Genomic DNA, 17915 nt, shown 5'->3' on the forward strand with positions numbered 1-17915 from the left:
TGAGGACGAAGAACCCCCTGCTTTTTACCATTTCGGATTGAGGAGGACGACGAAGACTGAGGACGAAGAACCCCCTGCTTTTTACCATTTCGGATTGAGGACGATGACGAAGCAGGAGGAGGAACTAGAACAAAATGCCCATGCTTCGGACTGAGGACGAAGAACCCCCTGGATATGGTGAGCCCCTGACTGTGTTGTGCATGTACTTTTGTGGGATATTCTTTGTTTTGTTTGGGTAATGTGTTTTGTCGTATATCACATGAGTTTGTCCATTTTCCCACTAACTTTCTTTGTATTTTTTTATTATCTGATATGCTAGATCTGTGTGGGGGCCATTTTACTGTGGCAATGCACCATGGAGGAAATTTCTTCACTCCATTTGGCAACAAAAGGTATCATGGAGGTAAAATTTCTTTTTTTGACTGGAATCACACTGATTACTTCAGTAGATATGAGTTGGATTGGATGGTGCAATGCTTAGGGTATAAATTGCCTGTGGGTTTTTTGTGGAAGCCTAAGGAGAAGCATTTGAATTTTGCTGAAATGGTAATTGGTGATAAACAAGTTATTGAAATGGTTGAAGATATGATGAGGAGAAAGTATAGACAAGTGGATATTTTTGTGGTCCAACCAGAAAGAACTTTGGAGTTGGAATGGAGTAAGGAGAAAGATGCAATTCCTTATATCCCAGAACTTTCTAAGAAGACGGTGTGCACTATAGAAGAGTTGCCTGATGATACAACTATCCAGCAGATGTAGTGGTCAACCCATTATCAGATGATGAAGATCCTTGGTTTGATCACAATGAAATTAGATATGAGGATGGTCCTGAAGTTGTAGACATTGACTCTGTGAACTCTGAAGATGAGGACCCTTTTCTTGTTGTCAATATGCCAGAGGAATGGACACAATCTAGTTGTGTCATTGAAGACTTGCCTGATGATGCAGATGTATTTGTCGATGTGGTTGTCAATCCAAAACTCAATTGTGCTGCAGAAGAGGCCCAAGTTGGAGAAGAGGTTGAATATGAGTATGGGTATAATGATTTTGGCCCAAGTCAACATGATGAAGCTGATGTTAGTGAGAATATTCAGAGTGAAGATGATGTTGTGAAAGGGGTCTAGAGAGTCAGCATGATGAAGCTGCTGTTAATGAGAATGGGCAAAATGAAGGTGAAGGTAATGAAGAGTCTGAATTTGTTATGGAGGAGGAGGAGTACATGCAGAATGAGGGTGAGGCTGAAGAGATGTTTGCTAATGCTAATCCTGCAACATGGTGGCATTCAGTTACAGACGGTTGTAGCCAAGCTGATCCAAATGATGATGAAGGTGCTTATGTTAGTGAGGAAGACCTACAAAGTTTGTCTAGTTCAGATGAGGATGGTAATGCCAGGAGGAGAAAAAGATCCAACAACCAATTCAATCATGCAACAAACATGGATAACTTCATATTTAAATTAGGCATGTTTTTTGCTATCGTGGACCAATTTAGAACTGCATTGAAGGAGCATTTTATTAAGATTAACAGGGAGTATGTTTGGCTGGCCAATGACCAAAGGAGGGTAAGGGCAAAATGCAAGAGTGAAGGCTGCAATTGGGTCATTTATGCAAGAGTCCAACTGTCAGACAAGCGCTCATTCAGGGTAAATACATTGGTGGATAGGCACACGTGTGGATTGGTTTTCAACAACAAACATGCAACCTCCAATTGGCTTGCAAAGCATTATCTTGAACAGTTCAGAATAAACCCAAACTTAACTTACACAGGTTTCATGCAGCTAACAACACGTACTCAGTTTTCAAGAACAACAAGGTCAACTTTCTACAGAGCAAAGAATTGTGCAAAAGTGATGTTAAAAGGGACTATAAGGGAACAATATGCCATACTGGAAGATTATTGCAAGCAACTGTTAGAGACAAATCCTGGGAGCACATCAATATTGAAAACCAGAATGCAGGATGGAAAGAGGTTATTTGAAAGGGTGTATATATGTCTTAAAGCTTGTAAAGATGGATTCCTCAATGGTTGTAGGCCCCTTATCTGCTTGGATGGTTGTTTTTTAAAAGGATATTGCAAAGGAATGTTATTAGCTGCAATTGGCATTGATGCAGCAAATGCCATGTTTCCAGTGGCTTATGCTGTAGTGGAGAAGGAGTACACAGGCAGCTGGACATGGTTTTTAAATTTATTGAAGGAGGATTTGAAGATTGATGAACCAGAGAGAATAACAATGATTTCAGATAGGCAAAAGGGCTTAGAAAATGCATTTAGTACTGTATTTCAAGGTTCGGAAGTGAGATTCTGTGTGAGACATATGCATGCCAATTTCAAGAAGCAATTCCCTAGACTCTTACTTAAGCAAATGATGTGGGCTGCTGCAAGGGCAACAACTAAAGTGGAATGGAAAAATAGGATGAATGAAATTAAGCAAGAGAATTTCAAGGCGTATGAATGGTTGATGAAAAAAGACCCAGAAGAATGGACCAAGTCTCATTTCAGGGAGCATGTGAAATGTGACATTCTTATTAATAACCACTGTGAAAGTTTCAACAATGCCATTCTTGATGCCAGAGATAAATCTATTATCACTCTGCTAGAAAATATTAGGCATTGGATGATGAGTTTGTTCTGCAATAGAAGAATGAGTGTCTCTAAGTGGGTGCATCCTGTTTCCAAAAGAATTATGGACATCATTGAGAAAAGCAAGAATATTGCTAAGCATTGTTTCCCTATGCTTCCTGGAGGTGGTAAGTTCCAGGTAAATTTATTGCAAAGCATCAATGCTTAGTCATTTGTTGTGAACTTGGAAACGAAAACATGCACATGTAGGCTATTCCAATTGTCTGGCATACCGTGTGGGCATGCTTTAGCTGCTATCTGGTTTTCAAACCTAGATCCAGTGAGATTCATAGATGACTACTACAAGAGGCAAGCATATGAAGCAACTTATGCGACACCAATCGAACCAATGCCTAGCCCAGATAAGTGGCCTAACACTGGTCTGAATCCGATACATCCTCCAACAGAGACAATTTTACCTGGAAGGCCTAAAAATTCTAGAAACAAAGAGGCAGATGAACCACCACCTACTACTGCAACAAAAGCTAGGAGAGTTGGCCAAGTTAATCACTGCAGCAATTGCAAGCAAACAGGCCATTCACGAGTAACATGCAAGAATGCAACTATGGAGGTAATCTTGGTACACGGTATGCCAGACTTGTATTCATTTGCAGTTAAAATGAATGTGATTTGCTTAAGTATGATGAGTTATGTTTTTGGTTTAATTACAGCCTGCAAGGCAAAAAAAGAGAGGAAGACCACCATCTCAGAATCCTACTACTGAAACTATTAAAAGGAAGGAGCGAGCTAAGAGACAGAAGCAAAGGAATGGTGGTTCCACATCTCAGACCAACTAAGAAGCTGCTCTTTAATCTTAAACCCTTTTGATGTAGAAAACTTGTTTTCTTTTTGGTGTAGTCGCCATACAATATAGGCATTACCATACTTTTGACATGTACATATTCAGTCTGACTTTATCAATATTTTGGGACATCTTGGCCATTAGGAATACTTTTCACATGTAGACATTATGCTACTTAACAATATGTCATATGTTTGCTCTGTAAAGTTGAAAATATTAATCAATGACAAAATATCTGGTTTGGTGCATCATCCTATTATGCTTGAAAGCAACACTAAATAAATATATTTCTCTTACATTATTTCAATGAAGCCATGATTTTTTTTCAGGGAAGGGTCGAACACTAAATAAAATACATCATTTTTATTATGCTTGAAAGCAACACTAAATACAATAAACAGGGAAGTCAAACATTACATAATTTTTTTCAGCCAATACACAATTACAAAAAAAAAAAAAAAACAACATCATCTTCCTCACATTTCCCTTTACTAACCAGAAACTTGCATGAACTCTTCCATCCAAACTTCCATTCATATAGCCACAATTTTGACATTGAAAAGGCTCCACACTAGGTTCAAAGCAAGACTCATGTCTATCTTCATATTCATAATATCTGCCCAGATCACCATCAAACTCACGTACTCTTCTTAGCAAACCACGTATCACCATCTTTGACCTTTCACACATAGGGGGGTCAATCCATTGGAAATAGTTACAACCCCCATTCCACTGTTCACAAATAGTTTTCTTGAATTAATTTATTTCCAAGCTAATAATATATAAAGGAAAAAGAAGACAAAAAATATAAACTGACTCACTTTCATCCTATAACAAGATTTGAACCGTCTCCCTGGATTATCATCAGTCCATGATGTCCTCTCCACTGTTTCTGCCCCACAATCACAATGCTTACGACAAGCTTGAAATACACCTTGTGCCCTAGATCTCGACGACCTCATTTTGGCTCCACCTCGGTTTATTGATTCGCCCCAAGACACACTTGGGTCTTCCCCTTTCATCTCTTCTCTCTTCTTCTTCTTCTTCTTCTACAATGGAGATCTCTCGTGCATATGGTATTTAAGGATTTAAAGCTTTTTTTTTTTTCAATCAATAATTAAAAACTTACCTGGGCTAAATGATGTGTCTGGTTTTGTACACACAATTAGCCACGTAATCGTTTTTAACGCTGTTAGGGGTTAAGTAGTGACGGAGACACAGTTCATGTGGGTTTGGGTATATTCACCGCGAAAAATAAAGATTGGGTGTATAAGTGGAACAACATGAAAACATTGGGTATTTTCGCCGGTAAAAACTCTCTTTTTTTTACTGTGTATTTGATATATTTTAACACGTGTTATTAATAGCAGATAAAAAAAACATATTATATTAAATTATAAAAATGACAAATAATTAAAAAAATTTGTTATTTAAAAAATGGTATGATGCATATTTGATATAGTATAAACATAATTTTCTGATTATTTTTTTGTTTGCTTTTTTTTTTTGGTATATAGTGATTGGATATATGTTTTGTTTTTCTTTATTAATAGTACGTTGGTGTACTCTTGCTTGAGATGGATCCTGGGTCTATACTTGAAATATTTTCATAATGCCATATTTTATACGGTTTTTTTTTTTCAGTCAAGTTTTAAAATTTCTCCCATTCTCATATTTCGTCTCCATAGAGATATCAATTTAACCCACATGGTAGGGTTCCCGTGGGGACCCGCCTCTAATGGGGTGAGGGTGGGGAACATAATTTCTATCCCGAATCTGTCTCGTTTACATTGGAATTTATATTTTTAATATAAATATTATTAAAAATATATAATATAATAATTTATATAAAAAATATATATTTATTAATGGTATAAATCATTGTTTTTTAATTATTTTATATTAAAAAGTATTAATTTTTTTTATTAATTTTAGAAAAAAAAATTAAATATTTTTATTAAATGGGTATCCGATAAGGCCTCGACCCCGAGACGGGGCGGGGACGGGGGAGGCATCCCTACCCCGCCCTGACCCATTTACATCCCTACGTCTCCAACTACAGTCTTCAATTCCTCTATTTATTTCTTCCGTCCATCGTTAAATAAATAAAATGCATAATTTAACTTTGGATTCACAAGATTCATCCATAATTTCGATCAATTTTATGTTACCCAACATCACATTTAGTCAATCTATAAGTTATCAAGACTAACAATCGACTCCTAGTAATGCAAATTTTTTTATTTTAGTTGTAGACTAGTACTCTATTACTAAGCCTCAACCCAAGGTTCAACCCAAAACTCTATTATAAGCTTCTTCTTTTCTTTTTCTTTTTTTCTGGAATTACAATGGACTAATTTGATTGTTGTATTGTTTAAATATGGAGATTTTTAAAAAATATGGCTTTTTAGCCATCAATGTGCAAAAATATGGGAGTTAAACTTTATTTTATTTATATGGGAAAATTTAATTAAGAAAAACTTAGTTTATGGGAAAACTAATCTCATATTGGAAATCAAAATTAATCAAAACAAATGAGCAAAAGGAGGGATACTATGGTAATTAACATAGCCAAAACTCCTTCAGCCAAGTCCATCTTCTCTTTCATTTTGCCCTAGCCGCCTCACCATCTCCACCATAGCCAAAACTCCTCCACTCGGCTGCCTCACCATCTCCACCATCATCTCCCGCCACCCACCCTCACTACCTACCAAGAACACCCCAGTCACACCTCCGTGAAACCCAGGCACTCCTCCACTCGGCTGCCTCACCATCTACACCATCATCTCCGCCCACCCCCTTACCACCTGCCAAGAACACCCCAGCCGCACCTCCGTGAAACCCAACCACCTTCACCACCTTAGGCGCGCACCTCCATGAAACTCAGCCAAGAACACCCCAGCCGCACCATCGACGAACACAAACTCAATCCGCGCATCTCTGCGCAATTCCATTCGCGAGCCCCAAATCCAAAACGACGGGGATAGGCTGAGGTGAGGGATGTTCTAGTGGTGGTCGGAGGCGAGGAAGAAGGTGGTGTTTGGGCTGTGTGCGATTTGTGGTGCTCGGAGCTATGCAAAACAATGGGGATGGCTGGGTTTGCGACACCCCTCCTGATACATGTTATTTAACATCTAAGATTATTTTTTACATAAATGTGAAAAAACACAAACAAGTAACTGGTTACCCCTCTAGATAAATGTTATTTAAGCTAGCTGTAGGATTTTTTTTACATAACTTTGAAAAATTAATTAAGTAATTGGTTACCTTACCCAGGTTTTAAAAAAAAACGTACAACCTAAAAAAAAAGGAAAAAAAATGTTTACAATAAATAAAAATAATAATAAACACAATTCATATTACAAAAAAAAAATTTTTGCAAAACAACCATGGAAAAATTTAATATAAAAATAGTTATATAAAATTAATATAAAAAATAATAATCAAATAAGCTAAAAAAATAATCAAATAACAAACACACCCTTCCAAATCCATAAAATTTGATTAAGAGTGAAAATATGATATAAACAAATTTTTATACACAAATATGAGAAACTAAACCCATAAAAGTGAAATTAAAACAAAAAAAGCCATAGATTAACTCTTCTTGAAAAAATGTCATATTTTTGCACAATCTATTAAAATTCCCATATAATATGTAATTTTCACTTTAAATAATAGCTAAAAGTTGATAAAAATAAAAATCAGAACTCATTAACAGGACAATGTTTGGGCTTGTTAAAATCAGGCCCAGCCCAATTGATCGTGATCCATTCTATGAACGAGCTAGCGACGGTTAAATAATGGGAGGTGAGCGAGAGACCGTTATATAGTCATCCAAGAAACGTTTCGTCACAGAAACGCGCGTATTTCACCACTGTGAATGTGAGATTTCTCTCTCGTTAGGACAATACCGCTAAAATTTGGACTTAGAGTCCGGAGATCGTGAAAGCGAATCAGGTAGTGGAAGCAATGCAAGGAGGAGCATCAGGCATCGGATATGGTCTGAAATACCAGGTTCATAAACCCTCGAAACCCTAACATTTCTTCTCCATTTTCATTTCTCAATTCTTAGGGAGTTGTCAAGATCTGTCGAAACAATTCTCATTTCGTTTTGGTGCCCCAGGCTAGGTGCATATCCGATGTGAAAGCTGATACAGATCATACGAGCTTTCTCACCGGCACTCTCAGTCTCAAAGAAGAAAATGAGGTTCTTGTTCTTTAAAATCAATTCTCGTTCTAATTTTGATTGTAATTGTTGGATCTGATTGTAATGGAGTCCGGTGTACAGGTGCATTTGATCCGGATGTCGTCTGGAGGAACTGAACTAGTATGCGAGGGCTTGTTTTCGCACCCGAACGAGATCTGGGATCTTGCTTCTTGTCCCTTCGATCAGCGTATCTTCTCCACTGTCTACTCTACTGGTAATTAATAGGGTTTTAAGATTTTGATTTGTCTTTAGTTAATATTATTCTCATATTTGTGTTATGCTTCTGATCAACTGATCAATACATATCTACCAAAAGTAATTAAATAAGATCGCTCATTTGATATGCTTTTCATTGTTGTATAAAAGGTGAATCGTATGGGGCTGCAATATGGCAGATACCTGAGTTGTATGGCGAGTTGAATTCTCCTCAGTTGGAAAAAATTACCCAAATTGGCGACAATGTTGGTAAGACTAAGTGGTGAGTTTGCTTATCCCTGTTTTTTCTTAATATTATTTTAGATTTGACAATTATCCCAGGAAATGGATAAGGTCTTAAAGACATAATAATCTATATCATTCATTTATGTAGTTCCAGACGGATTCAAGTTGTTGTCTTGTTGAAATGAACGAACATTTATCGTGGTTGATCATTTTAGAGCTTAGACCCTTATGTGCTATTTGTGGCTATGAACAGCATTCTTTGGTGGCCATCTGCAAGGCATGATAAGCTGATTAGCATTGATGAGGAAAATCTTTTCTTGTGGAGCTTAGATATGCCAAGAAAAGCCATCCAGGTACAGTCTTATGGAACTTAAAAGCTACTCAAAAACAGTTTTCCATTTCTATCTCAACGCACTGTTTCAAAATATGTGGAATTGACACAGCAAATACATAATTAACTAGATAATATACTCCTCGTCCATGCTGCTTCAAAATTTGTTCTGATGTATAATTTATATAAAGGAGACGTATTATTTATTTATTTACTTTTAGACTACCAGTTGACGTGTAAAAATTTAAAATAGTTGACGCGAATAACTTTTAGAACTGAATTTATTTTTAGCTCAAAGTTATAATTCACTCTACATGTTCGCATAATTTTGTATTTAGTAGGTACAATCACAAGAATCAGCTGGTATGATGCACTACTTATCTGGAGGAGCATGGGATCCACATGATGTGAACGCAGTTGCGGCGACTAGTGAATCTTCACTTCAGTTTTGGGATCTACGAACAATGAAGTATGTTTTATTTCCAAACTAGTTTCTGTTCCGTTTTTCTTTGGGGAGTAATTGAAAAAACTGAAGCGGGGATGAGTTTGAGTCTGTATTCCTCGACCCTTAATAAGCATAATAATGGTAACCTATGAGTTTGTTTTATTTTTTTGATTCCCCCATAAAAGGTAGCTGAGGCTTCATACTACAATTATTAATTATAAAATCACCTGCCTATTTGGAATTATATTAAAATTTCCTCACATTAGAGCCTATTAAGATGGGTTGGATATGGTGCTCTCTCATTTACTGCCAAACAAGATTTTCTCAAATTTCAACTACGTAGTACATTGAACACTTGTCAATGAACATGGATGAAAACTTTTGGGTACAATTAGCTGTTTTGTAATCACCTTTTTATAATATTGGTCATTTAATGCAGGAAAACAAATTCAATTGAGCGCTCTCATGTGCGCAATGTCGATTACAACCCCAAGAAGCAGCACATACTTGTAAGACTACATTTTTCTATTCATCTTATGGGTGTGAGTGAAAAAAATTAGCTAGCACCATTTTCCATATGAAAAGAAATTCAGACTATTGAGTAAACTCAACATCAATTATATATTCTTTTGGTAACGATTTTTTTTAAGAAAATTCTTATTGGATTACTTGAGCCAGGGAAATAGTGTACTAATTTTTTTTATTGAAATTTATGTGCTTCCAAATGCTTTAAAACAACTAGGGAAAACTTTGCTAAGTCAAGTTGGTAACCAAATGTGGCTGTCAAACAATCCTCACATCTATATAAATGGAGAATGATGGTCTTTGAAAAATATTGATGGGGTGTAATCTCTACGTTGCAAATGGATGTGATGAAGAAGTTGTAAATAATTCGTCATGTTTTGAAATTTTTACATTGGCCTATGGATTGAAATAAAAATTATTAATATTTAAGAAATCCATTTGAGAAATTATTTCAAACCTAGGTGATCTTTTTATGTATTTTGTTTCCTTTTATTATTGTATGATTATCACGACTCATTTCTTTTCTTCATGTTATCATAGTTACAAGTTTGTGATATTAATGCAGGTCACGGCAGAAGACGAATCTGGAATGTGCATATGGGATCTCAGGAAGCCAAAGACTCCCATTCAGGAGCTTCCTGGGCACACACACTGGTATATACATTTTTCTATCATTGGGTCCATGATTCATCTATTCTACCTAGTTGTGACCTGATGAGAATTTTTATAGTGATTTTTGATTGCCTTTTCCAAAGAAGATAATCTGATTTTTTATTTTTTGTCAATCTTTGCCAGGACGTGGGCTGTCAAGTGTAATCCTGAGTTTGAAGGGCTTATTCTGGTTGTTCCTCTTTCCTTTTCTAACTCGTGTAAACGTGCTTGCATATTCTATTAATGATAACGAATGTTGTTTTCCACACCCCTCAAGGGAAAATTCATTAGGATACTTTATTTGAGTGGTGATAGGGTGTAGTGATAGTATAAAGTAAAATTGTTGTTATTATTATTGTACATGTTGTGCCGTATCTGTATAAAGTAAAATTGTTATTATTAGTTTAACTCATACAAGGTGTTACAGAGTTCTGGGACAGACTCAACGGTCAATTTGTGGCTGGCTTCTTCATCCAGTGAGGATGAGTTTACATCTGAAAGGTATCTTTTCTTACCCAGAGAACGCTTCCAAGTCTGATCCATGTTTGACTTTATCTTATATCCTGGTATATTTTTGTTTATTTTCTTCACATGTTTGGCAGACAAGTTGATTCACCAACTAGAGCAAATCAGCTAGAGCCGTTACTACATCCCTACAGTGATTATGAAGACAGTGTTTATGGTAATCGCTGCTAACTCTAATTTTTCGAAAACATGATTAAAATGCTCAGAACTAATGTTGTTTTCAACGTAACTTACAGGCCTTGCTTGGAGTTCCCGCGAGCCTTGGATCTTTGCGTCATTATCGTACGATGGAAGGGTAAGAATTTTTTAATTAATTTCTTTCATTTGTTGGATGAATAACCAATTAAATTAGTTCTAGTTTTCCATTATGGAAGTGACTCAGCCAGGATCATGTCAATATCATATGATTACAGCCCTCCTTTATTTTCATTTCCTCAAAGAATTTTATGCTGCTCTATTACTCCTTGCTCTTAGTGGTTATTGATACCAATTTTATAGTTTTATGATTTGTTTTCCTATGGAAAAACAGGTAGTCGTGGAGTCGGTAAAGCCCTTTCTATCCAGAAAATGAGAGTTCAATACAAATTGCACCAACGCAGTTGGTGGGATTTACAGCCACCTCTTTTACATCTTTGCGCATTTTTCTGTCGTCTTTGGAGGGCGACAAGAATACTCTTGAAGAATCGGATTCTAGTTCCAGATTTTGTTTAATCGCCAAGTGATTTTGTGCCTTTTACAGGCTACATTTTCCATTCCCTTTTCCTTGTATAGTGTGGTCGAACTCTGAGTGAGGGGGTAGTGTATGAGTCGAACTGTACAATAAATGACAGGAAGATATTTGAGGACAATTTAGAAGTACTTCAAACCATTTCTTACTTTTCTTGTTAGGCTGCTCCTTATTTTGTTGGTCTATGGGGTTTTCATGCTTAAAGGTTGCATTTCAAACCATCCATGTGCCCCGATGGCCCCATCTTTAATAAGATTCCAACTAGAATCGTACAGCTCCATACATTTCTCTTAAATTGGATTTAAAATAGAGCTACTCTTTAATATTAGTTGGCTTATCGTTAGCTTTGAGAAAATGGATAATCTTCAAGAGTAAGAGTAAAAAGTGTGATTAATCATCTCTTTGAAACTTTTAAATAGTGTTAGCATCGTCCTAAGTGAGTCTCACATATTGTAATTTAAAAAATAAAAAAAAACAACTTTTAGAGACAATTTTCAAGAAATTGGCAATGCGTCGCTGCTTGTATGGTCTCGGGTGACGTACTGCCTACCATTTGGTGACGCACATTGCCATGTGTGCTTAATGTTGAAGATGCTAGGTAATACGTCTCTAAAAGCAAGCGATGTATCGCCACTAAACTTGATTTTTAACCCCTAAAATTATTTCCAACTCGATACGTTTAAATACCTAGTTGTATTAATTTAAACTTAACTAGGTCATATTTTGATGTTTATCACAAAATTTAAAATTCATACCTACTTGTATTAACTCTACTTATACATAGTAATAAATAACTTTAGTTACAATAAAACTAAAACATGATATTCAATAAAATTTTACAAGATTGATAAAAAATTTGTAGTTATATATATCGGCCTATTTAGTTTGAAACATGTTAAATAAAATTTAACACAATAAATTGGTACACATCGACCTAAAAGTCCAAATAAAAGACAAAAGTAAATAAATACATAATCTTAACTTTGGGACGAAAATGCTATTTTTTGGAAATAGGATTAGTATTCCAACAATAAAAAATATTATTAGCCATGAGAACAATTGTATGTAGAACAAGGTCGTGGTTGTTAAGGTTCTACGATTGATCAAATTGTAGGATGTCAATATATGAAAACGAAGTCTTGCTCTTACGAAAAGAATCATGGTGAGAAGATGTCCAAGTGGCAAAATTGCCTTTGTTTTAGATTCTGAGTATTAAAAGATTGTGTAATATAATATAATATAATAAAATATAATTACCATCACAAACTTTTTGAATTTGCTAGTACCCAAGTATTCCACATGAAGTGACCTTAAGCTTATCCAAACACATAAGGGCATGAGTCGGATGAAATTATTATATATGGTTTCCTAGTCCACAGCAGAGACAATTGTCTTACATTTGTTCTCGTGCCGACACGTGGCACCATCTTTCACCATAAATGTACTGCCACGTGCTACTTTACACGTAAGCTACAACACTTCCAGCCTGATCCACAACCTCCACCAATATAAGCCACAGTCAAATAGTAACCCCATGACATGTCAAACTCCACCACCACTTGACACGTGGTAGAACTTGGTAGGGTACAAAAAGAGCCTCGTTATAGGTATCTATAATGTCTAACACTACCTCACATTAATTATGGGAAAAAAAATCAGCTGTCGCAAAATACTTATTTTTTCACTGTCACACTAATAAAATGCATATATCTGTCTATTTTTTTTATTACACGTTAGTTAGTGTAAAATATCCGTTAGCTTCAGTTTATAGTTATTGTCTTAAAAATATAAATTGTCATTATATTGGAATAAAAATATTTTATATTATTTTAAGAAAAAGTTGAGTCATACTTATTTTAAAAAAATTATTCACTTTTTTTTTTATATATTTATATAAATAGTGTCCTATTGTATTGTATGAGTACAAAAATCATTCATTTTATTTATATATGTTGCAACGTATAATACTTTTTTATTTTTTTTTAGAAAATATAATGTTTTTTTTCAATTTTATAATTCTATATATATATATGTATCCTTTGATGGTTTTTTATATGATAATTTGCTTTCTTTTTTTTGTCAGGATTATAATTTGCTTTCTTAGTAAAACGTTTTAAAAACAATTTTATGTTGTATAGTTTATTATTTTAGATTTTTTTCTTTCATTTTTTATACCAATAATAAAAAGAAAGAATGAGTTTAAATTTTCTTAAATTTTAATAAAAAAATTACTTAAAAAATATAATTAAAAAACTCCGTTAATTTAGTCTTGGAATACTTTTTTTCTGAAGATAAATATCTTTGTATACTTGTCATAACTATTTAAGCATATTAAATTATATTACTTTACTTTCTTTATTTGTACAATAAAAAATATTCATATGTTTATATATCTTTTTCAATTTTTATATAAAATATTTAATTTTTTTTAGATAATCTGTTTATTATTGTAATGTTTTTAACAAAATAATTCCCTTTTTAAGGAAAATTATTATTTTATATTTGATTAAGAAAAATTTATGTGTATGTAAACATACTACTCCCCTATAAAAAAATAAACATATTATTTTACTAAAATTATATTACTATATCTTTTGTTTGTTTCTTTATTTGCAAAGAGTAAAAAATAATATTAACTTTGTTTCATAATTTTATAAAAGTTTTTATTTAATTTTATATTTCTTCCAATAATTTGTATGCTCTATTGTAGTATTTTAGTTTTAAAGTATTTTTTTTATTAAAACTAAAGAAAATTTAAACTCGTGCTTTCATTTAATTATTGATAGAAAAAATGGAAGAAAAAAAATCTTGGATAACAAATTATATAGCATAAAATTAACATCTTTAAAAAAAAATGCAGATCATTCAAAAGATATATATAATTATAAAAATTGTAAAAGCATTATAAGTTGCAACATATATAAACAAAATGAATACATTTTGTACTGATATGATAGGTGATATGATAGGACATTATGTAAATACGTAAATAAAAAGTAAATAAGAGTTTTCATAAAATGATTTTTTAAAAATAAATATGACTCAACTTTTTCTCAAAATAATATAAAATATTTTTATTCCAGTATAATGACAATTTATATTTCCAAGACACTAACTATAGAGTGAAACTAACGGACATTTTACACTAATGTGCAATACAAAAAATAGACAGATGTATGCATTTTATTAGTGCGACAGTGAAGAGACAGGTATTTTGCGACAACAGATTTTTTTTTTTCTAATTATAGGATGTTTGTTTTGAGTAATTAAGTCAATTTGAAAAGTGTAGAAGAACTTATGATGAATGTGATATTAAATTATTGTGTATAAAAGTATTTATTTACCTTTAAAATACATGTATTTGGTTTGAGGTAAAGTAAATGTGAGAGTGAGAGTATAAATTCCTTTTTGGTTCAAATTTTAAGAGGGTAAAGTTAATAATTTGTGTAAGTCCCACATGTATTTTAAGGGTAAAGTGAACCATTTTGTACACAATAGTTTACTATTGCATTCATATTGCATTCATTTTAAGTCAATTTACAATTTTCAAAGCAACTCAACTATTCAAAACAAATACATTCATAATGTAATTTACCATCAAGTTTACATAGTATGGTGAATCAATTTTTTTTATAACAATATTCATTCAAGTTACAACAAATGTTTTATAAAATTTCAGGAAAATGTAAATAATTTAGAATGTCAAAATATAGTTCTAAATTTTTAGTATCGCCACACGCATAATGATGTTGTTTTAAACTTAATTTTTGGTAACTTAAATTATTATGTGTGTAACAAAATTAAGATCTCTCTGTATAAAAATGTTAGATTGACAATGATATTGGACAAAAATGTGCAATAATCCTCATTTAGTAATACTCATAAAAAAAAAAAAAAAAGTGTGAAGAAGGAAAATATTTTTTTTATGTCTTTTAATTTAAAAAAAAAAAGAAAGTTTGAGTTTGCGGGGGTTATTTGGCAATGGTTTTGGATAAGGTGTCGGAGAGAGCTTTTGCTTTCCAACAGGGATAAAAGTGGCCTTTGGGAATCCGTCGTTTGGGTAGTCATGTAGGACTAGGCCACGCTGTCCATTTCCCAAAACTACTGATTTTCAAGATCTGTCTGATTTCATTTTCTCTTTTTAAACTAAAATCTATCTTTATCTATTATTATCTACTTTAATTAATCTAATATAAAATAAAAAAGTGAGGTCACACGTGTCACAAATGTGTCAATTTTTTTTTCTTTAAATAGATTTAATACGATGAATTTGGTCTGTCTATAACTGGATTGGATTAATTAAATTAGTATTATTATTTTGACAGAAAGATTAATTAATAATTTATAATATTTTTAAAACATAAAAAGATATAGTTATGCTCACATATAAAATATTAAAACATATTTAAGTATAAAAGATAATAGTGGTAATGATGTTAGGCATGATGGAATTAATTCTTATTATTTGTCCACTAATTATATTTATATGTGCACACAAAAATTATATTAAAATATTACACATTTTTGTGGCAAGTATTCTTCTAGATAATGATGTCATATTTCTCACTTCTTTTTTTTTTTAAGAATATTTCTCACTTTTGACATATAAAGTGTTATTTATTATCACCAACTAGTAAAAAAAATGAAGATACATATAAAATTAGAATAAAGGTTAGGATATGAATTATTGTATTTGGGTTCCTACGAACCAATCATTTCAAATTATTATGTGAATAGAAGGATTTGACATGTCCCCTAAAATATGTCAAAATATTATAAATAAATATTTATTTATTTTTTAAATTTTTTTTATAATTTCTGATCATTATTCTCCTGGATTCAAGTTTTTCACTATTCCTCTTTTTTAAAGGAATATTTTTTTTACTATTCATAGAGCCTCAATCTTCCCCACTGCGTTGTACCTTGTTTCTAGTGAAAATTTGTATTATTATTATTTTTTTAATTTATTTTTTCTGTTCATCCCAATGCCGTTTACTTTAATAATTTAATTTTGTGAAAAATTTGACTCCACTTTGCACGTTATCTTGTGAAGAATAATGCAGACATTTTTTTAAAATTTATTATTTAGAATGGAATGAATACCTTTTGGCTACATTAGACAAAAACAAGGATAATATCCTACTGTTATGCTTTCCTAGATAATAATATTTTAGTGTCGGTGCATATTAATAATGCTGCTCATAATTTATAATATTATAAATAATAAATGGACAATATATGATTGATTGATGAGTTTTGTTGATACAGAAATTAAATTAGAACGATATTATCATATGAGTTCTTTGGGTTGAGTCGCGAATTTAAGACGCTTCGCGATTTTACTGGGTATATACAAGATAGTTTATTAACCACAGCATCCCCAGCATAAAACAATCAAATTCTCTGTATTGATATCTCTTTACAACGAAGAAGACAATTCACATACTTTTATTGCTCAAAAAATTCGAGAGGAAGGAAGAAATTTTTTGTTTGATAAAAGCATGTTTCTTCTGTTACGGGAAGAAGAAAATGTTTCTGAACGTGGGGGAGGTGGTTTCTGCTGAAAATTAAGGAGAAATAATATATTATTCAGTTTACTAATTTGACTGCTCTAAACACGTTTTTAAATATAATTTAATGAATAAAATAAAATTTATATTTAATTAAATAATTGTCTAAAAATAAAGTGTGACATGAATCGATTGGACGACGGCGGGTAGCGCATGAGTCCTCACTAATTTGCACAAAACTGAATACTCATTGGGGCACAAAACTAGACAATATATGTAGAGTTAGAAAAAAAAGGAGGGAGTATTAGTTAATTGATTGAGGAGTTTGTTGATACAGTATTTAAATTAGAACGATATTATCGTATGAATTTTTTGGGTTGAGTCGCGAATTTAAGACGTTTCACGGTTTTGCCTGATATGTATAAGACAGTTTATCAATCACGGCGTCTTCAGGAGAAAATAGTCAAGTTCTCTGTATTGTTATCCCTTTGCAAAGAAGAAGACCGTTCACATACACACTTTTATTGCTCAAGAATTTTGAGATGAAGGAAAATATAAATATTTTTTTTTATAAAAGCATGTTTCTTCTGTTACGGGAAGAAGAAAATGTTTCTGAACGTGAGGGAGAGGTGGTCTCTGCTGAAAATTAAGAAGAAATAATATATTATTCAGTCTACTAATTTGACTGCTCTGAACATGTTTTAAATATAATTTAATTAATAAAATAAAATTTATATTTAATTAAATAATTTTCAAAAATAAAGTGTGACACGAATCGGTTGGACAGTGGTAGGGAGCGCGTGAGCCCTTACTCATTTGCACAAAACTGGATACACCTTGAGGCACACCCTAATAAGTAGCACATGCATTGTATATACACTCCTCCAAGAGTGTTTTAAATCCATGTGAGACTCTTTCTCCTATCACACACCAAAATACACTTTTTCTATCTTTTTAATAACTCACTTTTACTTCATGCAAAAGTTCCAACAAGTTTTAATTCTCGTAAAATGGAATGATTTTTTATTTTTTTAATCCTTTCTTGGGTTGTTACGATGGTAAATTATACTCACAAGGAAAATATCAACAAAACAAAATACTCATCATAAAAACAATACGTAAAGTTTAA

General features: G+C 32.8%; 2 protein-coding genes across 2 annotated transcripts; both read left to right on the top strand.

The window, feature by feature from the left end:
* Positions 1-1201: 1201 nt before the first annotated feature.
* LOC133806738 (uncharacterized) lies at positions 1202-2788 on the top strand. The gene has a single exon (XM_062244828.1). The coding sequence runs from the start codon at positions 1202-1204 to the stop codon at positions 2786-2788; it is 1587 nt and encodes a 528-aa protein (XP_062100812.1).
* Positions 2789-7252: 4464 nt separating this feature from the next.
* LOC133803627 (WD repeat-containing protein DWA2-like) lies at positions 7253-11397 on the top strand. Its single transcript, XM_062241728.1, has 13 exons — positions 7253-7438; positions 7548-7631; positions 7713-7845; positions 7998-8109; positions 8326-8425; positions 8745-8872; positions 9288-9357; positions 9939-10027; positions 10169-10214; positions 10452-10525; positions 10627-10706; positions 10786-10844; positions 11079-11397. Exons 1-13 carry the CDS (start codon positions 7394-7396, stop codon positions 11118-11120), a joined length of 1062 nt encoding a protein of 353 aa, XP_062097712.1. The 5' UTR covers positions 7253-7393; the 3' UTR covers positions 11121-11397.
* Positions 11398-17915: the final 6518 nt, after the last annotated feature.

Source organism: Humulus lupulus, chromosome X (assembly GCF_963169125.1).
Source record: "Humulus lupulus chromosome X, drHumLupu1.1, whole genome shotgun sequence".
In the NCBI taxonomy this organism is placed as follows: domain Eukaryota; kingdom Viridiplantae; phylum Streptophyta; class Magnoliopsida; order Rosales; family Cannabaceae; genus Humulus; species Humulus lupulus.